Source organism: Sesamum indicum, linkage group LG2 (assembly GCF_000512975.1).
Source record: "Sesamum indicum cultivar Zhongzhi No. 13 linkage group LG2, S_indicum_v1.0, whole genome shotgun sequence".
NCBI classification, from domain to species: domain Eukaryota; kingdom Viridiplantae; phylum Streptophyta; class Magnoliopsida; order Lamiales; family Pedaliaceae; genus Sesamum; species Sesamum indicum.
In genome coordinates, this window is record NC_026146.1 from 15440010 (window position 1) to 15465986 (window position 25977).

At 32.5% G+C, this 25977-nt stretch overlaps 2 protein-coding genes and 1 long non-coding RNA gene across 5 annotated transcripts; 2 read left to right on the forward strand and 1 right to left on the reverse strand.

The window, feature by feature from the left end:
• On the forward strand, positions 1153-11170 carry LOC105156263 (ABC transporter G family member 7). 3 transcript variants are annotated; one of them, XM_011072343.2, is made up of 12 exons: positions 1158-1702; positions 3200-3390; positions 3480-3630; positions 4192-4324; positions 4922-5123; positions 6537-6810; positions 7472-7603; positions 8570-8790; positions 9479-9691; positions 9808-9892; positions 10580-10817; positions 10952-11170. In XM_011072343.2, exons 1-12 carry the CDS (start codon positions 1469-1471, stop codon positions 10981-10983), a joined length of 2106 nt encoding a protein of 701 aa, XP_011070645.1. In that variant the 5' UTR covers positions 1158-1468; the 3' UTR covers positions 10984-11170. The 3 variants fall into 3 exon arrangements, with proteins under 3 accessions (XP_011070646.1, XP_011070644.1, XP_011070645.1); XM_011072344.2 differs by lacking the exon at positions 10952-11170 and having other exon boundaries at positions 1153-1702; positions 9776-9892; positions 10580-10770; XM_011072342.2 differs by having other exon boundaries at positions 1156-1702; positions 10580-11170.
• Positions 20887-21577, forward strand: LOC105156331. The gene has a single exon (XM_011072427.2). The coding sequence runs from the start codon at positions 20901-20903 to the stop codon at positions 21351-21353; it is 453 nt and encodes a 150-aa protein (XP_011070729.2). The 5' UTR covers positions 20887-20900; the 3' UTR covers positions 21354-21577.
• LOC110011609 lies at positions 22810-23715 on the reverse strand. The gene is made up of 2 exons (XR_002286633.1): positions 23111-23715; positions 22810-23014 (listed from the first exon to the last, which is right to left on the reverse strand). It is a non-coding gene; the product is annotated as an uncharacterized LOC110011609 (long non-coding RNA).

The following is a 25977-nucleotide window of genomic DNA, read 5'->3' on the forward strand; positions in this document are numbered from 1 at the left end:
AGAAAATATAACATAATTTGCCAGTTCTCATGCGGTGTCAAAACTTGAATAAACTTCATTTTTCTAAGACCTAACTTAATTTAAATAATAAAATACTCCAATACTTTATATGGAAAATACTTTTATTTGTAATTCTGCGTGGTTGATTAAATAATAAATTGTTTTTTTAACATTCATTCAATGTTTTTCTCATTAAAAAACTAGGAACTTATTTCAATATTTTCAAGTAAATTTTTATGTGTATATCGACTTTTATATGAAACGAAAGTATGTCTAAATTAGTATATATTTTATAATAAGATTTCCTGTAAAAAATATGATAGAATGAAAATATATTTGAGTTGGTATTTTTTGCGTATTAATATATATGATAAAATAAAAATATATTTAGATTAGAGTATTTCATGATGGTGTTTGTATGAATTCGACTATATAACAAAGTTTAAATTAAAGAATACATATAAAAAAAGCAAACAAATATTAAATTATTATAAATAGATGTAAATCCTCATTCATATTTATATAAATTTAATTTTTTTGGATACCCTCCTTGCAATATCCTTAATTCGATTTTATCTTTTTTAATTTATTTACAAAATTCCTCATCTAAAAAGTTGATGTTAATTTTTTTGAAATTGCTCAAATTTATCTTTTTATTATTGTCTTAATAGAGGTTAATTTGAGGATTGAATTATTTATTTTAAATTTTATTGTACTTTTTATTTTATTTTATATATACATACTATGTACATTTAAAAAAAATTAAAATAGATGTTATAATTTTGTACACATAACTCATGTGTATATGTTTAGGCTCTATTTTTTTTTATTATTTTAAATTGTAGAAGCAGCTTAATATATCTAAGTAAGATGTACATTTTACATTATAGAGGCTCGTTTTTAATTCAAAAGCATTATACGAATTATTGTTTGGATTGAATAATTCAATTTACTTATATAATCTAAGTAAACATAATATAATTGTTACATGCTTTTTTTATTTTATCACCTAAATAACTCATATTACAAAATAAACGACCCTAAATGAATAAAAAATATAAGGCTAAATACGTATTGGTGAATTTGGAGTTGGGATTTCAAATTCTTAAAGATAAATAATTTTTTCATTGATTCAAATTCTTCTATCCAAACACGACCTAATAGAATGTGGAGCGGAGCCCCGGCCCGTTGGGTTAACAAGGATTCAAAGACCCAAGTATTAAGCGGATCCGGAGAAAATCTAATATCTTATCCTACTTAGGGACACGTGTCAATCAAACAGACGGATTTCCCACCCGTCATTTTTTCTACCGTTTGTTGACAACAAACACCGAGCGTTACTACTTACTACGCCGTAGTCCAATCCACTGAAACGATGTCGTATCCACCCCCCATACGTACACAAGTATCTCTTACTAGCCACTGAGAAGTGGATTGAACCAAAGACAGGCACACAGAGCAAAGAGAGATGCTGAGAATTGGCGGGAAACGAGGAGGAGGAGGAGTGGGGCAGCTACTGGCGGCGGTTGCGGCGGCTCTGCTGCTCCGCCTCTTCTCTGCACCGGGCCCGGAGTTGCTGCCGGAGAGCCTGCCCGAGGATGAGGAAGAAAAGGACGACGTTCCGGTGAAAGGGAAAGTTGCGCCGGTCACTATTAAATGGACCAACATTAATTGTTCGCTTTCGGATAAATCATCCAAATCGGTAAGTGGATACACATTCGGACTCACAAACATAGTGCATTAGAGTCTCTGCTTTTATCTGTGTATATATATTATCGGATAATGATTCCAATGCTTGTAAGTTATATTTTCGCGTGAGGTAAAATCAAGCATTATGCGGATGGTGTCTTATATGCTACGTAATCCAGAAGGAAGACAAACTGCTAGCTTGGGGATTAGGAAATGAGATGAGCTGGGGAATAAAAATCAGTGTTTATAAGCTTAGCTGTTATGTACAAATTTACATACAATAAAACAGAAACAGTGAGGCAATCCAAGTAAGCCTCGTATATGCCCCATTTTTTTGATAGCTTTTTGACTTTTATTTTGTCATATAAAAAATATTTTTTATTTGAATTCAAATAAGTATATGATTGTTTATTTTTTGTCAAAAGATTAATAAAAATTCATTGTGATATCTACTAAGTTTATACTTTTATACGTTTTGATTATTTTTAACTTAACTTTTGGATTATATATATATATTAATTATTCATGTTTTTTTTAAAATTTATATTATTATATTTTATTTATTTATTTGTCTAGAAACATAATCCTGTAGTTTGCTTTGGCTTTGGATAGCGTCTTGAATTCTGTTTTCCCACATAAAAGGTTGTATTTTATTTTCTTTTCTCTTTGGACAAGCATCATTGTTTATGTTTATCTACAAGATTAATTCATTTGTAAAATTATTTAAATTAATACATGCATCATTGTTTATGTTTATCTACAAGATTAATTCATTTGTAAAATTATTTAAATTAAGTGTTATATCTAATATATTTTATAGTTCTATAGTTACTAATTAATAATTTTAAATTTTAGATTAATTATCAATAACTTATTTTTGTATTTTAAAATTTGAATTATTTTTTTATTTTAGAAACACAACCCTCCCATGCTTTGGCACGGGTTACCAACTAGTTTTGAAGATATTGCTGGTTCATTTCGTTGAAAATTTGCTTCGATTGAGTTACATCTATTTAAACATGAAGAATGCAAGGAGTTTGAGGTTTAGAAAATTGTGCCATGAGAATATGCTCAAATAGGAGTAATTTGGTAAATATGTATATCATATCATGCATTATTTTGTGTACAACTGAAAAGAGTTTGAATTTTGGTTCTCCTTTTCTCTTAATATTTATTTGAAAGGAGCCCCTATGAATTCTTTAAAAACAATGGGAGAAAACTAAGATGATTCTTGTCTTTGAAGGCAGTTGAAGCATTTTTAAGAGTACAAGAGAATCTAATGATGCGGTTAAGAGTATAAGAGGTACCCGGGACACAGTACAGGATAAAGTGGGATTCACCTAATGTATTTTAAATAGGTATTATACTTTGGTGTAAAACATTGTCATTTTGGTTTTGAGATCTCTTTTGAAAGTCTAGTTATACATGTTTACTCTTGGGGTCAAACCTTGATAGATGCAACACTATTTCGATGACAAGTTTTAAAGCATCCTGATCTATCTATTGTTAGGTCCGGTTTTTGCTGAAAAATGTTAGTGGAGAAGCGAAACCTGGCAGATTACTTGCAATAATGGGTCCATCTGGATCAGGGAAGACTACCTTGCTAAATGTTTTGGCAGGTCAGATAGTGGCATCACCTCGGTTACATTTGTCTGGCCTTTTGGAGGTCAATGGACGACCATTCTCGAATAAAGCTTACAAGTATGTCATGCTTCAACATCAAATGGCTCAGAGATTTTCACTCCTTGAGAATTTTTGTTAGCTAATTGATGGATTAAATGTCATTGCAGGTCTGCTTTTGTTAGGCAGGAGGATCTTTTTTTCTCACAGTTGACTGTTCGAGAAACACTCTCTCTTGCTGCTGAACTCCAGCTGCAGGATATATCTTCGGTGGAAGAGAGAGATGAATATGTAAATGATCTCTTGTTCAAACTTGGCCTGGTAAGCATGACTTTGTTTTGATCGAATTTCGCGGATGTAAGTCAGTTTTTGCACTTTAGAACTCACTGGACACTACTGTGATTGTTTATCTGAACATTAGCTATTTTCTTCAGTTTAGTTTGATTTTCGTTTTTTGAATACCTTCGTTGATGAATCTTCCTGGCCTTATATATATAGACACACACATATAAACTTTCAGTTATCACAGTAAAGTAAAGGCTTGTATAGTGGCATATTATAATGATAACTTATAATGTTGATGAAAGCAAGCATTGACTTGATTTTCCTTTTATACATTTTGGTGCTATCCGGTAATTGGTTCTGGCTAAATACTTGCCGCTTTTCTTCTGTATTTCAGTTAATATTTTGTAGTACACTAGTTCATGTATCTTCTTGGCCTTATATATAGAGACACACAAATACACACACACATATAACCTTTCTGATTGCTGCCACGAGTAAAAGCTCATATGTTGGTGTTGCAACGAGAACTTAGACTTTGATGCAAGTAAATGCTGACTTGATTTCGCTTTGATACATTTTTGTGCTATTTCTTAAAAGGTCAGTTGTGCTGATTCACGTGTCGGGGATGCAAAAGTTCGTGGGATAAGTGGTGGTGAAAAGAAAAGATTGTCACTAGCATGCGAGCTGATTGCTAGTCCATCTGTCATTTTTGCTGATGAACCTACAACAGGCATGGTTATTTCTGCTTCCGCAATTTTCTTTTGATTTAGCTAGTTGGTTCAGTAGTTTCTTTTGATCTCATGATTAAGTGCAAAACTTGTAATCTGGGTTTTTCTTTTTTTCTTTTCTTTTTTCCCTGGAGGCACAGCAATACTGTTTGAATTTGGAAGAGGGCATATAAAATATACTCTAATAAATTACTTGCTCAACTAGGTGCAATAACTTTCTTAGGAAAAAAATTGTAAGCGGTGATGTTTGCATGCGTATTACCATTCAACCAATTCAGCAAGTGAAGATTATTCGGTGATAAAACTTCACTACAATGCTTGAGTGTATTTGGCTTATGCATTTATAGACAAACAAAACCTATTCTTACCAACGTACCTTTCCCATACAAAGGCGACCATCTGAGGTCAAATTAACGAAAACATAGCTCATATAAATTCTGCAGGGTGGAAAATTCCTTGCAAGTATCCTGTGTGTTCCTGGTTTAACCCCTTGGCATCCTTTCCTCCTTTCTTCTCCTGCCATTTTACTTGGATCTTGCTATATTAGATATATAAATGCAAAAGTATTGTGGTGTGAATTAGTTGAGTAATGCTTCCAGGACTTGATGCCTTCCAGGCTGAGAAAGTTATGGAAACACTACGGCAACTTGCGCAGGATGGCCATACTGTCATTTGCTCTATACACCAGCCTCGAGGATCAGTATATGCAAAATTTGATGACATTGTGCTGCTTACAGAAGGCACACTTGTTTATGCTGGTCCTGCACGTGATGAATCACTTGCTTACTTCTCAAAATTCGGGTTGGTTATCTGATTCTGTTCGCTTAAATGTGATTATGACAGTAAAATTGTCTAATATCTACATGCTAGACACCAGAATGCATGTCTCTATCCAATTTAGTGTTTATTAATTACTGTTGCAAGGAGGATTTCTTAAGCATATTTTTTTGAGTAACTTTTTCTTAGAGCAGATTTCGTCCAATGTAAGGGCATTGCATTATTCATCTAAACTATTAGAATGACCGAGTAATTATTCTCTCCATTGTTCAGGAACTTAAGTTGAATGATTTTTATTTCTTTTGTGTACATTCTTCTGTTTATATGTGTATTCTTTTTATTTCTATCAAGAGTTTTTTCCCATTTCTATTTTGTTCATGTGATGTTGTCTGTAATGTAAAGTCTTCATGATCTTCGTTCTTGAAAATTATACATATATAAAATTTTATCCATATTAAGACCCAATTACGATAAGTGATGCGGTATTTGAGCCACCAGGGGAATGTTTTAATTTGAAAGCATGTGAAATTGGCTTCATGTCAATGCTGAGACTTAAAGTGTAAGTTCAGCCTTTGTGATTTGGGCTTTTAGAAGGCACACTAGCTCTATGGTCTACCATAGGCAACCATGTTCCTTCTGAAACTCCATGGACTGATGTTATTGTGCAGCATGGTATAACCTCTTCAAATTATAATTACAGGATTAATTTCTGGTTGAAAACGCTACATCATTTCAATTTCTCGTCGCGGGTGCATCGGGCACTCAAAACATGCTTATGTGCCTTTAGTGAATTTACAGAACTTCCCGTGGTGTATTCTTTGGATTCTTCTGAAATTTGACCTTTTTCTTTCAATCCCACTGGGAAACTTTTGCAATTTCTTTAATGGACATTGTTATAGAAATCTGCCAGTTTGTCCTATGATGATTGCAACAAAGTAACTGGACTGATTCACTCTCAGACTTGAACAACTTATGATTTTTATTTGCTTCATAATTTAGTTGAAACAGCAGAGATAATATACTCTCAGTTTCTTTTTATATAATATACTGGAGGACAAAGAATAATCAATAGCATGGATATGATGTTCTGAAGACTAATGTCTGATTATTGTAGCATTTAAGGAAAACGTTCTCCTATTTCTTAATGCATGGCGAAGATCTTGCACTTTGATTCTCAAGAAGATCTAAACTTAGTTTTCAAGTACGCAATATTAAAACAGTATCTTTTACAAATTTTGAACTTTTCGTCTTGTTGATGAAATATTGGAACTATCATTTGGCGTATTTGGAGGCTTACAAGTTTTAGAAATTGGATCTGTTCATCAATCAGTTTGGATTGGGTATAATTGCTTGCAGTAAAGTTCATTTGCTTTATGGATTTAGCCGGCAGTTCTTGCATCTAACTAAGCGATGATTGACTTTCTACACAAATGACAGGTATATTTGCCCTGATCATGTGAATCCTGCAGAGTTCTTGGCGGATCTCATTTCAGTAGACTATAGTTCTGCTGAGAGTGTCAATGCTTCCCAGAAAAGAATAGATGCTCTTGTTGAGTCATTTGCTGATCAGATGTCTTCAACTCTATATGCAACTTCACTCACCAGGCTGGATCCTAAGGATGGCACAAACCTAAGGAAGAAAGCTAGTACCAAAAATAAAGGTCATTGGTGGAGACAGTTTTGTCTACTTCTTAAACGTGCTTGGATGCAGGTACACGTGATTGTATCTATACTTAGTAATGTTACTAGGAAGCCTCAGTAACTTGGTAGAGTCATATTACACAGAAACCTCAGGAACTTGGTAGAGTCTTTCATCTGAAGAACCGTGATTTTGTCCAAATGAGTCATTGTCCATGTAAACCAGAAGCTAACTTCCACCATATACTTGCACGGTGGAATGAGATGAACAAGATGAATGAGTGCCACATCAGGAAACTTGCAAAATGAATTGTGCCTCGGTATAAAGTGATATAGACATAAGATGAACTGGATTTTTTTGCTATTGCTAAGTTGGCTAAACCAGCATGCAGATCTGCAGCCTGGAACCTCTGTATAATTCCACTCTGTTTTTTGTTATTTACAAGTCTCTTTATAGTAGTTGGTTCTTTCCATCATCCATGAGACAGCTTTTCTTTCTGGAAGGTAGATGGTAGTTATGAACTTTAAACTTTAATTATCATTTCCCAGTTTAACCCTAGTCCTGTTCTTTGAGCCAATAACAAATATTCGGAGCTCATGAATGATGTACAATCTCCTGTACCTAGATCTTGCTTGTAGTGCATGTTTTAGCATTTCTTGCAACTTGTAATTTACACGAGATGATTGGTTCTGCTTCTTGTATGTTTAGCCCTCTCTGTTGATGTGCAAAATAGGCTTCTCGTGATGGTCCCACAAATAAAGTTCGAGCAAGGATGTCCATAGCATCAGCTCTTATATTTGGTTCTGTCTTCTGGAGGATGGGAAGATCACAGACATCCATACAAGATAGAATGGGATTGCTTCAGGTGTGCAAGTGCTTTGATTGGTAGAGTCATGCATGTCTTTTGTTAGATGTGTTACAGATAGATCGCAAAAAGGTCAATCTGATGTTGACCTAATACTATCTTGGGAAAGATTATCTTTTGATGCAAAGTCCACTTAGTTAACAATTAGTATTAACTTTTAGAAAGTGCTACCTGTCCTGCTTCTTGATTTGCCTATTTTAGCTGTTGCATGCTGTTTCTCTCTTTAACCAACATGATTCTTCGATTGAACTTCAACTCATACTTTTGTCTGATGTTGGACTATGAATGGTGCATGGATGGATTTTGGAATCGTGGAATTTAATTTTGACCTTAGTGTCATTATAACATCATCTGATTTTCTTATCGCTGTGCAATACAGCTAAGTATGTCTTCCTAGATCATCTTGCAATTATAGGCACAAAAGAACAGTATTTCTATAAAGTCAGGTTAACTTTTTTTTTTAGCCATAAATTTGCAAGAAATTATTAAACTTGGCAAAAATATTATTTAAAGTAAATCATCTTCTATCTTTTCCAGATCTTGTTATTTGATCCCTGTTAATGGTTTCTTTACTATTTTAATTACTGTTAGAGGCAGGCAACGGTTAGATGCTTCATAGATTGGTCTTTCAAGTTTCTCCACTGGTTTACCTCAGTGCTTATGCATATGCACAGTAACTATGTTATGATTGTGCCACTTGCAAGTTTATTCATGTATTATGCCTTGGCATTTTTGTAAGATCAGTGACAACAGTGTTCATCCACTTTCTAGAATGTTTGTGCTATCTACTGTCAATCAGGGTGTCAATGACTTTGAGTCTTTTCGTCCTTCATCAAATGTTTAACCAAAGTGAATGTATATGCTTAAACTTAACTAGAATACGACTTGTTACATGCAATGAATTAGCATCATTTGCCCCTGTATTAGGTCTCTCATGTCTTGCCTCATTTTGGTTCTCTTGTTCAGGTTGCTGCTATAAACACTGCAATGGCTGCACTCACAAAGACTGTAGGTGTTTTTCCTAAGGAACGAGCAATTGTCGATAGAGAGAGAGCCAAAGGGTCCTATTCATTAGGACCATATTTACTCTCTAAATTGTTAGCTGAGATCCCTGTTGGAGCAGCATTCCCATTGCTCTTTGGTACCATTTTATATCCCATGACTCGTCTTCATCCGACAATGTCAAGGTAAGATTTTGGTGTTGATAACAATAGGGCAATACTCGGGTTGGTGGTAATACGAATGATATTTTAAAGTCTCTTTGCCAATGCCTTATTTTAAGGTGGCAGAGCACAAATCAGTAAGCAAGAAATAGTAAAATCCAAACAAAACTTTTTTATCTGTTACAATAGATTCCAAGCTTTTCAGAACCTACAGCACATATATGATTGGATAAAACCAATGCCCAACTCCTGTGAAACTCCTATGAGAAACGTCCACTGATTGATTGCTCCTCAAAATCTTTTACAATGGTATCTGGATGCACACATATTTTATGTATGATCGCAGAATGAATACACTTGATTTTTTTAGCTTCAAAGGAACCAATAAAAAAATACGATTGCCCATTCAAATCTTTATTTGGTCCAGGACCCTCTCTGTGTGGTTTTGTAAGATTGTAATAATTACAAAATGTCCAGTAAGTGCCCATGAATTAGGGATTTATATAATCTACGTCACCAAGATGCACATCGTCATTCTGTTAATTATTTAAGTGAGAAGATTCAAGATGTCAGAGCTAGTGGAAGCAATTCCATCCCAATAGTGTATATCTGGAGCTCAACATGGAAATTTATTTTCTTGCAAGAGTTGGCAATGAATTAGTTAAGTTAGGTAATTATGTATTCTCATGAGACTAAGAAGTTTTTCTTTCAGATTTGGGAAATTCTGTGGAATAGTAACAACTGAATCCTTTGCTGCATCGGCGATGGGCCTAACTGTTGGGGCTATGGTTCCAACCACTGAAGCAGCTTTGGCTTTAGGTCCATCACTTATGACAGTTTTCATTGTATTTGGAGGCTACTACGTTAATGCAGAGAACACACCAATCATCTTTCGATGGATTCCTCGTGTTTCTCTCATCAGATGGTACCTGCATTCGCACTTTATTGTTTCTCTATTGACATTTTATTGAGGTTAATTCTCTCCTCGCCACTGATAAAATTATGAAAGGGTGGCCATCTTTGTTGGTTTTTTACTTCCAGGGCATTTCAAGGGCTCTGCATCAACGAATTCAGTGGCCTTGAGTTTGATCATCAGAACTCGTTTGACATTCAGTCTGGTGAACAAGTAAGTTTCATGAACATTCGAATTTAACATTTCTTGCCTTATTCTGATGAACAAAATACTTGACAATAGTCGTCGTGTCATCAATTGCATTGTCCTTACATGATCATTACTTTATTGCATATACTACTGGTATCCTACTTACCTGAACCATTTTAGGAATTCATTTGTCTTCTCTTGTGGTTAGCTAAACACAAGGCTTCCCACTTATTAACATTCAATTGCCAGGCTCTCCGGCATACGCTTGTTACTGTTCCACTTTTGGGCTACATAAAAATGCATGCGTAGTTATCCCTGAATTCCTGGTTCTGCTTTACATTCATTTCCATATTCATTCTCCTTTCTCTGTCAGTGACCATAATTAATTGGTATCCCCAGTGTACTCAAAACCTTGACATACCACCTGGAACGGCATTAAACAGTAGACCTCATTATGTGTCATGTCCTTGATAGATCTTGTGCCCCAATACAGTGCTCACATTCCTTAAGATATGCCTCTGGGACTTTTGAAGGCAAAAAGGCAATCGAATTGCTCATTGTCCCAACACTTTCTTTGATGGTCAAAATATTATAAGATTGACATTACTCTGAAGTCCCCAAGATGTTCTAGATTATACCTGATTGTATTAGTTTCTCTATCAAAGTACTAGTTTAGGCGATCTGGATTTTTCCATTTTCTTCCCTTTGCAGGCACTCGAACGACTCTCCTTCAGAGGCAGTCGGATCAGAGACACAGTGATAGCTCAGAGTAGGATACTACTATTTTGGTATTACACCACTTACCTTCTCCTGGAGAAAAACAAACCCAAGTACCAGCAACTTGAGCCGCCTCCTTGTGATGAAATTCAAACACCAGTAAAGCTTGAGCCTCTTGAAAGTGATCCCGATGAACCATACCAGCCACCCGAACCTCCCATTTCTGACCAAGGTAAACCCAACCAGCCACTTCAATCTCCTCCCCCTGAACCACTTAATCTCTTTACCTTAGAGGGCTTGTAATTGCTTGGGCTGTCGATGATCTTAATACGAGATGTGCCACTTGCTATTATTTATCTCATACAGGTGCTAATTCGGAGGAGGTAACTGTCCCATAAAGAAGTCATACAACTTACAGAGCTAATGAACTATTTTAGGAGAACATAATGATAGTGAAATTCTTAGCACTGGTGCTTGTGTATTCAGAATACTCATCGAAGCTTAGGCACTTCACCTCCGATGGATTGCCTTGTTATCGAGTCATTAAAAATGTTGGTAAATACATACATTTTTGTGTTTGTCTTATTTCTGTGAATAAGGAGATGATTACCAAAACATTTTTCTCCCAGCTCCCTGATCTTTTTGTGCATTTGGTTTGTCCAGTAGGTCTTTAATGCAGACATAAGGGAGATTGTTTACCCTTGTATTAAACTCCGAAGGTACCGTATGAGCTGCATATGTAGGAACATGAGTTTATAGGATGGAAATTATTTGTTATGCTCAATATTTTGATCATAATTTGTTTCCAATAAGTCGTGATTTATGAAAAGAATGATAGATTAATATAACTTTTTTTTACCATTAGATGAAGATTGTTAGATGGGTGAATAGCAATTTATCCACTGTGATATTGAAAATGAGCAAATTACCTTCTTATAAAAAAAATATAGCAATTTATCCCTCTGTACTTTTTAATATGAAGCAATTTAGCTCCCCGTCTAAGGAGTTAAATTGCTTCATTTTAAAAAGCATAGGGGAGTAAATTGTTGTATTTTAAAAATACAGAAAATTAAATTGCTATTTAATTTTATATACGGGAGTAATTTACTCATTTGCAATATCATAGGGGTTGCTTGTATTTTTCTCATATTTAAATTTACATATCATTAGAACAACAGTAAGAAATATAGATAATTTCTGATTTAATATATAACAAGAATTGAAGTAAGACATACTTGAACGGATCGTTACTTTAGAAGATTAAAAATATAAGATGAGATTTTAAATTGAATTTCTAGAAACTAAATATAAGAGAAATAGAAAACATCATTATGTGTTACAACTTCAGCTAGTAGGTCTTTTTAGTTTCGTTCTCCAGTCAATTCGATCTGAAGTTTCACAAAACTGTATAGATATACAATTAAATTGCATTTCATTTTTCGAGTTTGCATCTCCAAGTAATATTTCCTACCAAACTGAGCCTTACTGGATAAATAAAGCATCATGCACAAGTGCTTGATGATATAGGATTAATGCATTATTGGTCTCGTTATTTTAGGTTATTTGGCGTTCTCGGCTCTTAATTTTTTATGATAGTATTTTGATTTTAATTTTTGCATTTTCAGTTTGTTTTTGCACCAGAGTTCACCTCCATTGATGAGAAGGTTGAACTCCGACACCTATATTGTGAAAATTAAAGATATGTAGAATCAAAATGCTGACTTAGAATAAAAATGCTGGTAAAATTAAGCCAATAAGAACAGTATGAATATTAAAAGGTCAAGTGAGACATTTTTTTGGGCGAGAAGTGTGACACAAAAAATGCTGATCACATTCCTCTAGTGGTTTTCACACTTACACTATGACGTTACACATTCTTATGCTTGTCTAGCATTAAATAATTTAAATTGATGTATATAAAACGAACTACTAAGCACGTGTTGCAAACTTTTGTCTTGACCTCCTTAGCCTGTGATTTGGCAAAAGGAGTATAAACATTTTTTCCATGTTTAGCATAATTGTTGCACAAAGTAGATTGAATTCTTTATTCTAAACTTTATTGTATATATTATTTTAACATATACACATAATATATTCAAAGATAACGGTTTCGTTCCACATTCTAGCATGTATTCCAATTAGTACTAATTAAAGTTTTATTGTCTTTTATTGGAAAAGTACGTGGACTCAGTTCACGTTATGTTTGCAGCAAAAAGAAGATCAAATGAAAATTAAATTCGATCAAATAGAATCTAATTAAATTATGAGTATAATATATTTATCATATAATGTTAACTAATTTGATTTAAAAAAGTACTAATTGTACAAAACCTACTCAAACCGTAATTGATTTGATGTGGTTAGAACTCAATTTGAGTAATTTTCTTGTAAAGGTGATTGTAGCTACTCATATATGATCAGTACTGTATAGCATTGACACTCCCATTCCGGCGTAATGCAAAAGCTGCAACCTTTTTACTTGTAAATTATTACATTTTAATTAAACGGCGGACGAAACTTTCGTAGTTGTTCAGATGTAGTAATTTAGAAGAACCCACTAGACATGTAGACAAATTATAAAGGTAAGGATATATTAATATTTTTTTATATTTGATATAATTATAAATATTTTTTATTATTTTAAAAAAGTATCAATACTTATATGATTTTAATACCCATCTAACTATTAGTTTGATTCATAGATTCTATTAGGTTTCAATCTATTCTATATGGTGAATTGATTGATACACCTTGATGGATTATGAATTATAATTTTATTAATTTATTTTAAAATTTTTGTATATTTTTTATGGAATAATTAGATAATTTGTTTACAAAATTTTTGAATTTTTTCATCCACTTTGTTCGATTTTTTAACAATTTTTCTAACAATTAGTATGATACGTTAGATCTGGTAGATTTTTATCTATTTTTTTATGATAAGCTAATCAAAATATTTCTATAAACTATGTTAATTATTTTTTCTTAAATTTTCAGACATTCTTTACCGACAGAGTTGATAATTTTTTTGTACATTTCTTAAAAATTTTCTATTCATATCATCTGATTTTTTTTTAATTTTTAATTTTTTAATTAAAAAAAATATAGTAGGAACAAAATTGAAATTTAATTTAGCCCAATAGCAAAATGTTGCTTTAGATGTAATTAATGATGCCTTTAATCAAACAAATTGAACCCCACCCACAGTTCCACACTGTGAATTCAGAAAGCTTAAATAATTGGTACATAACATATGTTGCAATAACTTTTCATAATAGCACCAAACTTTGCATAGTGTTAGGTTTCATTTTTGGCCCATCTCGAATGGTAAATATTTGCCTTGATTTGTCTTAAAAGTTTTGAAACAGTACATCATTTATTTTTGATCAAAATAAGTTTACACTAATTATAGGCTCTACAATTAAAAAAAATATATAATACTCATATATATATAAACGACATGATTTGACAATGAATAGTAGTTTTTGTCTCCCACTAAACAATATCAAACATATCATACTTATTTTATATTATTTCCAAAAACAAAATCAAACATATACACTATCTCTAACACATGCTTATTTATTTTTGTTTTTCTCTCTATATCTCTGCATAACACACCAAAAGACGTTAAAAATAAAACCAAAAATAGTGTTGGGGTCTCATAGCATATGCCATCCCAAAAAGGAAAAATATTAATTGCACTGCCTTCAAACTTTACAGTAACTAATTATTGTTTATTGCTTTATATATAGAATAGTTAGTAGCTTATCAATATTCTAATATAGGTGTTTTTTGGCTGAAGACTTTATTATAATATAAACAACTCTTTTGGTATACCAAAATATCATTTTAATAGGTCAAATTTCTTGATTAGTCCTTCATTTTAACTTTTTATTTTATTTTAATCCATCATCTTTTGAATGTATAATCATGTATAGTCCATCATATTTTAAATAGATCTCACTATGATCCCTGATCGTTAAATTTAACGGAATCTAATGAAAATGGACGGAGAAAAGAATGCATGTACTTTCATACTTTGCCAATTATTAAAAAAATCATGTCATAACTAAACAAAAAAGCATTAATAAAACAACTACTAATTATTAAAAAATATCAAATGCAATAGATATATTATAAGTTTAGGTATTAAAATGAAAAATATATAGCAGAAATAATTTTCATTAATCTCAATTAATATATTCTTTTTCATTTTTATAACTAATTGATTATTATTTTTGTTGGAATATATAATATTTTTTTAGTTATTGATAAATAATTATAATGCATGAGTTTTTTCGATTTTATCTTCTATTAGTGGAATGTCCCATTCAGTTTAATTAGATTTCGTTATTTAATTGTCAGTGACCATAGTGAGATCTCTATAAAACTAAGGGACTGTTACAAAGTATTTAAGAGATGAGGGACTAAAATAGAATATAAAAAAAATGAGGGACTAATTAAAGGATTTGGCCTTTTTAATATGACCCGTGTAGTATTTAATAATTTCTCCCAGCGCCCACAACCTTCTCCTCCATCTCCTTACTTCCCTCTTCTCTACCAATATCCATCTCTCTCTCTCTCTCTCACACACACACACACACACACATATATATATATAAAAGCTGGTGATGCTGTGTTTTCAATTCCCTTCTTCATTTCTTGGCAATTTGAGGCATCAAAATCCCATTATGAGAGCACAAATAAGAAGGGTTCGGAAGAATGCAATATTTGGTATGAAAATGGACGCTGATCATCGCGGTAAAGATGACAAGCACCACAACGGCAGACTAGTCGATCAAAACTTGATCGTTCTTCGTAGGAGAATCCATGAAATGAAGATGATGGAGAAGTTGGTGGAAGAGCCACCCTCCAAATGGTGGGCGTGGGAGAAGAAATGGCACAAGTTTTATACTTCTGATGTACTTGAAGCAGTAGGGCTTCTGCAAATTCTGCTCATGAATGCTAGGCCAAGCATGGTTTTAGGGTTGGGGGCTTTCTTGGTATTTAGTGTTTTCATATCCTTGTTTGTAATATTGTGCTGTTTGGTCAACATTGTAATAAGGGGTATACAGTTTTAGTGCGTAAATATATCCCTATTAAGGTTATGGGTTTCTTAATTATGGGATTTGGTCCATTAGTGACATTTTGTGATGATATTACAGGTATCGATTAACTCAAATATAACAAATATATTATATTCATTATATTTGTGTTAAAATATTTGTAATAATATTTTATGAATTATACATATATAATAAGAATATTACATTTGTTATATAATTGACTCAATTCAACCAAATTCAGTTCAAATTCAAATTTCCATACTATTAATTGGGCATGCATGCTTTAGCCGGGGGGGGGGATGCATTTGTGAGTAATGTCATTTATAGACTTTGAGTAGGTTTTGAAATGATCTACGAAAATGATGATGATGATCTTATGATGCAAGAATTTGAAATCTCTAATGTAGACGGGAATCAAAGTCCTTGAAGAAAATGACAAAACTGACAATTTTAATTGTCTACACATCACCAAATCCATAATTATATTGATAAAATCAACTTTTTCCTGTCAAATTAAGGTCGACGTTTGCTGTCGTATTTGGGAATTGGGCGCCGACAAGTAGAGTTTTGGTGCATTAACGGACGCATAATTGTTAACTTGATTCATAATTAGAACATGAGTTATTATATATTTCTCTGTTTTGTGCACTAATTTTTCAGAATCATGGTGCCAATATTTACTTTAATTTTTGGGGCTCAGCATAATTAATTAGCCTCCCCGGAATATTGTCATACATTGGCTTAAATGTAATTTTCCTCCTATATTTTGATTAATTTGTTCTGACAATTTTTTGTAAAATTGGGCATGGAAAGGACAAAAATTGCAAAGATAAGAAAATTGCAGGACTCTTTTACATGTCCTAAAAAGATGAAGGATAAAAATATCAAAATCTGGAAGGGCACATAATTTATTCAGGAATTTTTGCAAATCTGGCATCGAAAGGACCAAAATAGCAAAATGTCAAAAACTAACGGGACTATTTTGTAACTTTAGATAGATAAAGGATAAAAATATCAAAATACCAAAATTACATGACTAAAAATATATTTAAGTCATATATATTTTTATACTTGTAAGGCGACAAAAATATAATATATAAAGCCAAAAGAGTGTAATTGTAATAAAATATATATTTACCCTCTTATAAAAGTCAATAGATAAACGACTATATAGTATATTTACCCTCTTATAACTTACAAGTAAATATATATATACATATATATATCACATGGGAATAAATGAGGGGTAAAATTAAAATTTATGTAATTTCTGTGCGTTCAAATCCTAAATGGAGAAGATCTTGTGTAAACTGTAAATTTTTGTAGGGGGCGTAAGTGTAATATTAAATTTTTTTTGGGAAAGCGTAATTGCATTTTAGAGAAGGTTTAAGTGTAATTAACCCTTTAAAAAATGCTAAACATGGAAAAATTATATTTTATGTCCCACAAATTAGTCTTTTTGCAATTTTGGTCATCTCATTATTTTTTAGCGCACCACATTGCATCCTATACCTCCGAAATATTTGCAGTTGTAGTCCCATCTATCAACCCCATTAAATTTCTGACGCAAACAATATGTGCATGGCATGAGCTTTGTTAATTCTTAAAAAAAAAATTAAAGTTTCTATCATAAATTTAAGGGCATTAAGGATATTTGTCACTAAAATTATAAAATGCAATGTGGTGAGTTAAAGAATATGGAGACCAAAATCCATGGTGCAATTTGAGTAGGATCACACTTCAACCCTATCGTTTTTCTCAATGCTACACCTAATGTATAAAGTACCAATCGACTGTATGTATGATGGGCGTCTCATTACATATGAATTGAATCTGGGTCGCCCTACATTGCACCACTTAAATCTTACCACTATGTAAGAACAATGAGATCTCAAATGCGGAAAGGAAGGTTGTATAGTTGATATGATGGATTTAATGGCCACCTTTTGACTGTACGATTCACTTGTGTTCATGAACAACCCAAGTGAAAAAAAGCCTAAAATTTTCCACAAGACAACATTAATTCATTGTCTTTGGAATATCATCACAATCGTGATAATTAGGACTGCTTTTGCCATCAAACTGCGACGACTTTCAGCCCGCGTAATTAATTCCAAACGCACAAAATGTTCACTTAATACATCCACCATCGATCATCAACTCGTTCTTCACTTGGTTCAATCTATCTATATATATACACACCATCCCTTGATCAGACACAAACATAAAAAATCCAAATATTCATAGCTAGTTAAGACTCCGACCTTAACAACTAGCTAGGTTAAGACCTCATCGAGTAAATAGCGTTTGAGACCACAAAAGATCACTTCTTGCCTGAAAGAGTATGCAAATCTTGAAAATCAAGACGATGCGGTTAGCTACTAACTCCTTCCAAACCACCCAACATGACCTAAAACTGCCCTTTCCAGGGAATTTAACGTGTCGAAAATCTTCATCTGGTCGGAAGAAGAGAGTTGGGAATTTTTCGATTTCTGCAAGGAAAAGGGGAATTCATGGTAGTAGTGATGGGAAATGGCGGCGCAAGGACAACAACGTTGATGAAAACATGATTGTCCTAAGGATTAGAATGCAAGAGATATTGAGGAAGGAAGAGCAGCAAAATTACGATGAATCTAAGGATAAAAATGGATGGTATGGTGCAAGAATTACGAGTGGCGTGTGATTGAAGGAGTGGGATTGCTGCAAATACTGCTGATGAACACTAGGCCAAGCTTGGTCATGGGGATGGCTGCCCTGTTGATATATAGTGTGTCTACTTCTTTGGCAGTGATGTTATGCTATTTGCTACATTTTTCTAAGGGCATGCATGGGTGTTAGGATTTTATTATACACGTACCTTGTGGGTGAGGTCGATGTATACTGGAACAATATGTCAGGATGTAATTTCGTATTTCATCTGATTTTTATTATATTTATAAATGTTTAAATCATTAAATGTGTATTATGTATGTATATGGAAAGTATGTAATGTAGAAAATATTTTATATACATGAATTAAGATAGATATGCAAGTTTTTCATTACTGCTTAAATTTGAGTTTTGATTGACACACTACAAGAAAAAAAATAATTATTTCCCATATTTACAATGATTATGCATGGTTTAAAAATCATAATAAATGAATATTATCTATTATCATTATACCAAATTAATGCAAAAATTTAGCTTCAACCACGATTAATCAATTTTCACTATAATCAAAATATTTGCTATGGGTTTTTATCTGTACGTAATGTTTTAGTCTTGTCTACAAAACTAACAGTTAGTAATTATTGTATAATTATAATTAATTAGTATTTATCATAATTTTTTACTTTTAATTATGATAATAAATCAGAACCAAAAATCATATTTCTTACTGTGAGTCAAGAAAATCACTTACATAAACCGATCAATTAGAGTCTAATGAAGAGTTGTCACCTTTTAATTCAGAGGCGCCAAATTCCACTGCATGAGATTATAGTAATTTTGCTACTAGATTCAAGTCTTCGAGCATGTCTGCGATCATTTAAAATAAATATTTGTTAGTTTATTATTTAAAAGAGTGCTTTTTTCTTTATAATTTATTATGCTTTTAACCTGTTTAGAGAGTGTTTATTCTGATTACTTTAAATAAGCTGAAAAGTGTATATTTGTCTTGCAGTTTCTATTTTTGAATTGCTTAAATTAAGTTGATTTAAGCCAAAAGTTATAAGCACCTCCCCAGCAACTTCTGCATGTTATTATCTTATTGCAAATATTAAGTTATTTTTTCAAATACTCCAACTTCAACTCTGTTTTTTTTTCACTTTTAACGTTTGTTTGCAAAATACTCTCAACTTTTACTACTACTTAATTCATAATTTTTTCTACAAATTTATTTCCACCACAAAAGTAGAAACTATTGCAAACAGCTCACTACAAAAAAAATTAATGTTGTGATTAATACAAGAAAAGGAAATGAGTAAAATTTGTAACCATGCATCTTGCATTTTTGGAGTTTTGTAGAAGAAATATTTAACCAGAAGCAAGAGCAAATTCAAGATTATTTGTGATGATTATTGGTGTGAACTTGTCAAATTCAGTGTACGATCTATTTTGGTCAAATTAAACTTCATGATTTTACTGAAAAAAGATGTCTTATTAATTAGTGAAAAGAATCTTAATTAAATATCATACTCAAAGACTTCCTTGTTATACATAATTGTAATCGCAACATATTCGATATTGTGTGAATGATTTAATTTCTTTTATATATTTATTTAGTTAAATAAAAGAGAATAAAGATCAAATCACTAACTTCCAAATACTGATAAAGTAAAATCAGCCTTGAATTTATATATATATATATATATATATATATATATTGGTTACAATTCAAACTTAAATATGCCTTAATAAAAAGTTACTGATTAGAAATTTAATTTTATAGAGACGGTAGAAAAAATAAGGATACTCTCGAGAGTATTTTAGTTCATAAATTGGGATTGCAATTTACGTCCCATAACTCATTCTATTTATAATTTTTTTCTCATTATATTTTTGGATTTGTAGGACTAAATCTATTGAGCCATAAAATAATTGAATTAAAATAAAAAATAGGATAATCATGGGATGTAAATTACAATTTTTCCTTAAAAAACGTACGTCCGTCCCACTTAATATATATAGTACAGATAATATGACAAGAAAGTAGGGACCCAACGTTAAGACTGATATTTCGTATTCCTTTCAGAAACACTGTACAAAGATTTGGATTAAAATGCAATGAAGAGCACTGCGAAGTTGGTTTTGCATACATCAATTCATCCGAATCCGCAAAGAAACATGAACCCAGACACATCCAGGAAATCCGGCTCCCAATTACCCAAGTCAAATTACGTGGTTGCGGCAAAATTCGTCAAAATTAAGCACAACTTTTAGCTTTCTCCTTGCAGCCGCAATTAACGAAAGAAGAAAGAATTTCACTATGTTTGAAAATACAAACGACACGATGCATGCACTCTACCTCCTTTATGTCCGAATTGCAAATGTCGGCTCTTTAACACGTACGACAAACCACACTTCGTGCCATTTTTACTATTAACTAAAGGCGCGTTTCAATCCAAACACGTTGCCCACATTGTTTATTGATCAATTACCTAGGACATTAGTGACCACACATGTTGCCATCACACGACTCTTTCCTTAAACTATAAATACAAACCCCATAAACCTATTTCCATCACTCCATATACGAACCAAACATGCCATTAACTTCTTCCCTTTGTTCTCCAATTTCGTGTTCTAAACCATTTTCAAGAATCGGAATAATCAAATCAAACAGAAACACGAGAGTCTGTACGAAAACGTTAGCGATGAGGAGGAGAGAGGCCAGCAACCATAACTATAACGACCGGGTCGTGGACGAGAACATGATCGTTCTGCGCAAGAGAATCCACGAGATGGAGATGATGGAGAGGAATTACGAGCCGCCTATGGAATGGATGGGTTGGGAGAAACGAGTTTACCCGAACTATGATTCGATGATATGTGATGCAATGATGTGGTTGCAATGGCATTTGATGGAGACAAGGCCGAGCCTGGCCTTGGGCATGATTGCACTAGTTGCGTTGAGTGTGCCAACTTCAACTGCTGTGGTGTTGATCAACTTTTTGGAGTTAATCAAAGGCTTGTTGCATGGGATTCATCTTAGCTAGGTTAAATTAAGATTATATATATATATATATATTATTTTGCAATTGTCTCTTTTCTTTTCTTTTTATTTTGTTTTCTTTATATTTAGAAGGTTGAATGTTGTTCTGGAGGTACACGGATTGCATTAATGGGGGATGCGATGTTTGATAGATTGCAATTACAAATAAGTTGATAAAAGCTTAAAAATTACGATTACGTGGTTACCGAATTTGCAAAACGTTAGTAACTCAATCGAAAAAATATAACACTATTTAAATACCCTAAAAGATTTGGGGTGCATTAACTAATTCAATTGGTAGCACATTCCATATATATTGTTCTTGTGGTGTGGAGAATGTGTAATTTTTTTTTATTCACATTTCATCTTAATTTGATAAAAATTAGATGCAATCAAATTTAGAAAACGCTTTTGCACCTTTAATGCAGTCAATTAAGTGCTCTCTACTCGAAATGTAATATCCATCAAATTAATATATTCTGTTAATCCCTTGATAGTTAATTATCAACCTGTGTTTACCTTTTTTTTATCTGACCATGATTTCTTACTAAAAAACCAAGACTACTGTAAGTAGAGATCCAAACTCAATGAGACTAAAATTCATATTTTATCTGTTCATGATTTCTTAGTAGAAAACCAAGACTACTGTAAGTAGAGATCCAAACTCAATGAGACTAAAATTCATATGCTCTTTGATAATCTCCTGCATATCTTTCTTATCATCCATTCATGTTCATTTGGATAGGCTTGTACTGAGAGTTAATCATTTTAATATTATTAAAAAATATATAAATATAATTTATATAAATTATATAATAAATATATGTTGAGTCGTGGATGTGATCCACGACTCGATTAAAAATTATTTTTTTAAAAAAATATGAGCTTTATCCACGACATCAAATCGTGGTTGACATAGTCGTGGATGTCAGCCATGACACCCTTGTTTTATTTTTATTTTTTTTAATTTTAGTTTTTTATAAATTAATTATATTCAATTAATTTTTAAAATATATTAAAATCTAAAAAATTATAATGTTAAAATTATATAATTATAATTACATTCAATTTTTTAAAAAAATCTTAAAATAAAAAATAATTATAGCTACGACTTTGATGTCAACACCACAAACATAATTGTGGAACGAGTGGATATTTTTCATGCTGGATAGGAAAATCTTGTTCAACCACACCCTAAAGTCCGTTTGCCTTAAAGAAGTGTGATGATTATTAATAAACACAAAGTTCTAGTCGTACATCAAATTATATACATCAGACCTCAAATATTGTCCCGGGAACAAATTTCAACGATGAGATCTAATCTAATGCTCGTATATATTTGACTGTAAAAAGACCTTATAGATGGAAAAAATAAATAAATAAATACAACCGGGGAGGCGGCTCATCGTGATTATTGTCATGGATATGTACGTACGTACGAGGTGATTATAACTTTCCCATGACTGGTTCCTTGGATCGATGTTGCTCAAACTAGAACACACAACATGGTATACTCCAAGCTAGAATTGATTACACAGAAGCCAATCCATTAACTAGTCTCAAATGGCTCATTAAACATTTCCCTGATTTCTGTCTATTTTCGGAAGATCAGAAGCCTTTGTCCGTCATCAGGACTTGAGAAATTGTGTAGTTTTGTTTGTCAACCTGCAGCTTCACGCAGAAATATTAGGTTTAAGGAATTGGTGCAAGAAAAGCATGTACATAAGTGAAATTGAGCAAAGATTTTGAACAGTGTCATACCCTTTTAGTTTTTTGTGGTTTTTCTGCATGTGCTAGCTGCTGCTGAAACATGAAATATTTAGGCACAAAAACATTATGGTACATGGTATTAAAGCAATTCTCACATTTCAAGAAAATGAGACTTCATTTATTGGTCTAATTAAAACAACACATTCTGAGTAGTCATAGGATTGACGTAAGAAAACATAGATGGAAACTAAAATGCAAACATAAAATTAAGGGATGGTGGATAAAAATAGGGAGCTCCCTTCAGTCCAAGACGCGGCAGGAAAAACTGAACACAGCTCCCGCATCGTTGGATCAGAAACCCATCGCCATCAACTTGTTCGATGATGAGTTCATGAACCAACGAGTCAGCAGCTGGGTTTTCAGCTCTCAGACTGCCTCGGACTGGACTGAAGGAAGCTCCTTTCTCCACAACCCTAATTTACAACAAATATTATTAAAAACCCTAGATCAAGAACATACAAATTATAGAGACTTCAATCAACCTTGTCATGAATCAATGCAAAGGTTTGAAGGAATATATATAGGCGATGATTGAAAGAGATGAGGAGACATGAAAATCTAAGGTGGGCTGTGAAGTGGATTTAGGGCAGAATGCATAAGCATGAAAATAGTGAGATTGGACAGTTATACATAGTAGAGTTATATATATATATATATATGTATGTATGTGTGTGAAGATGTTCGTAGCGATGATTTGACGTGTTGAAATAAATTGGACAACAGTAGTTTCAAAAACTTCGTACTCTTATTATACATCTTGTCAAACAGCTGTATGGCTCACCAGAAATAGATAAAGGTGGCTACTGTTTCTAGCATTGGACTTGGTCATGAATCATAGTATTCCATATTTAGCACAAACCCCTTCTCTACCGTAATGGACAACCTTAATTTGGAACCACTCATTTCCATTGCAAATTCATCGCTTAAAAGCTAACAACGAATTCTTGATGTCTGTTGGGCAAAAACGCATTTTTGGTCCATTCTACCACAAGGTGGTGGCAATGCCACTTCAAATCAATTCGAGATTTTCAATTAAAATATATAATCTATAAAAAAAAAGATTGACAATTTTGATTTGAAAAACCTTAATTTGGCAAAATTCCCCAATTTTTAGGTGTCATGTGAAAGACATGTGACAAGTTCAAGTCAAATTAGAATTTTTTGAACCAAAATTGTCATTTTTCATGAATTGTAATTTTTTTTGTTGTCAATCTTAAATTGATTTGAATTGAAACTGCACAACCCCTATATTAGTGGATCTTAATTACATTTTTCTCTATGGATGTGTGTGTCTATTTGTCAAGTGTCAATTAATTTGTTTTTGCTGATTAGAGCTAACCTTTTAATATTTTTATCAATAGTTCTGTTTTGTTTTCTTTAATATAGTTTGTTATAAGATAGATAATGATTACATATTTTTGTAGCTTGGATTTTATTGCTAGGAAATTTTTCGTTCCAATCAGATTTTATCAAGTTTGAATTGGCTATATACACAGCACGTACCACGTTAATTTTGTCCGATCAAATTTGATTTTAATAAAAGATTAACGGGCACTTAATTGGTCGAACATGGTGTCTACGTACTTTCTGCTTACTCTCAGTTTGGATATTTGTGTGGAGTATAGATATACAATATATATATATATATATATATTCAAATTTAAGTGAAAAGTCACATGATATCTAGCAGGTGATTTTTACTTGAACTATTACCGAACATGGGCAGACATCATTAAACAATAAAAATGTTATTTCTGAAAAGCTTATTTATAGAATGGAGTTGATTTCAGCAAAGTTGATTATGGATGAACGTTCATACTGCGCGCAGATGGAGAGAAGAAATTGTGAGATAAATATTTCAAACTCATAAAAACTATGCATCTTTACACGTAAATGCACGTGAGAAGACACCGTTATAAAGGTAGTCTCAAAAAATTTATTTGACCTTCAATAAGTAACAAGTTAATTTTTAATTAATATCAATGAATTTAGTGAATTTTGACTAATAGAATTATCTATTTATTTTACGAAAACAAACCTAAAAAATAGTAAATGTAAATTTTCAAACCACATTATAATTATACCAAATCTCAAAAAAGAAGAGTGTAATTATCTCTTATTTAGTTTTTAGATAAAATTGGTGACAAATCAAAAGTATAAACGCATTATAATTTAAGTTACCAGAGTCCAAAAAACAAATCTGTGATGCTCGATAATTAAAAAAAACGTACAATTTCCCAAGCCAATAAATTACCTGACCTCACTATACCTTCACTCCCTAGAGATTTAGAGATTTCATACTTTTTGTTTAAGATAGTAATATTAAATTATTCTCGTATGTAGCAATCTAAAATTTTAAATGAAATAATAATTTGATATGGTAAACCAAACAAAAATGTCTGAATTCTTGAGGTGGTCGTCGTTTAATGCTTTCAGAAAGAACATATAGCAGTGCAAATAAATCATATGATATAATTAATTAAAATTATAAGCAAATAGATCACCAAAATAAATAATAATCTGTGAATGTAATTTTATGTCGAATTTTGTTTAATGATGAATGGGAAAATTAAAGTTGGTGATATATAGAGTGGAAAGGGTGTTGAGAAAATGAAGGTACAATGAAATGAAAGGTACCTTAAGTTTGCAAGAAAACCCTATTGAGAAGTACTTTTGGGCAGGAGAGATGCAGATGATATTCCCTGTTTGGGTGAAGCTTTTGATTTCTTCCTACAGTCATTGATGGTTGGGATGACTCGTTTGAGTTGTCATTTCATTTGTCTACTCATTTAACCCCTTCTTCTTTGCCATTTACTCCCCTTCATTATTCTCACCTCCGCTTACCTTTTTTCTTTCTT

Coding starts and splice junctions, on each gene's coding strand:
- LOC105156263 (XM_011072342.2), top strand. CDS start 1,469: ATGCTGAGAATTGGCGGGAAACGAGGAGGAGGAGGAGTGGGGCAGCTA. Junction 8,791..9,478: donor CTTCATCCGACAATGTCAAG/GTAAGATTTTGG, acceptor TTTTTCTTTCAG/ATTTGGGAAATTCTGTGGAA. Junction 9,893..10,579: donor ACATTCAGTCTGGTGAACAA/GTAAGTTTCATG, acceptor TTCCCTTTGCAG/GCACTCGAACGACTCTCCTT.
- LOC105156331 (XM_011072427.2), top strand. CDS start 20,901: ATGCCATTAACTTCTTCCCTTTGTTCTCCAATTTCGTGTTCTAAACCA.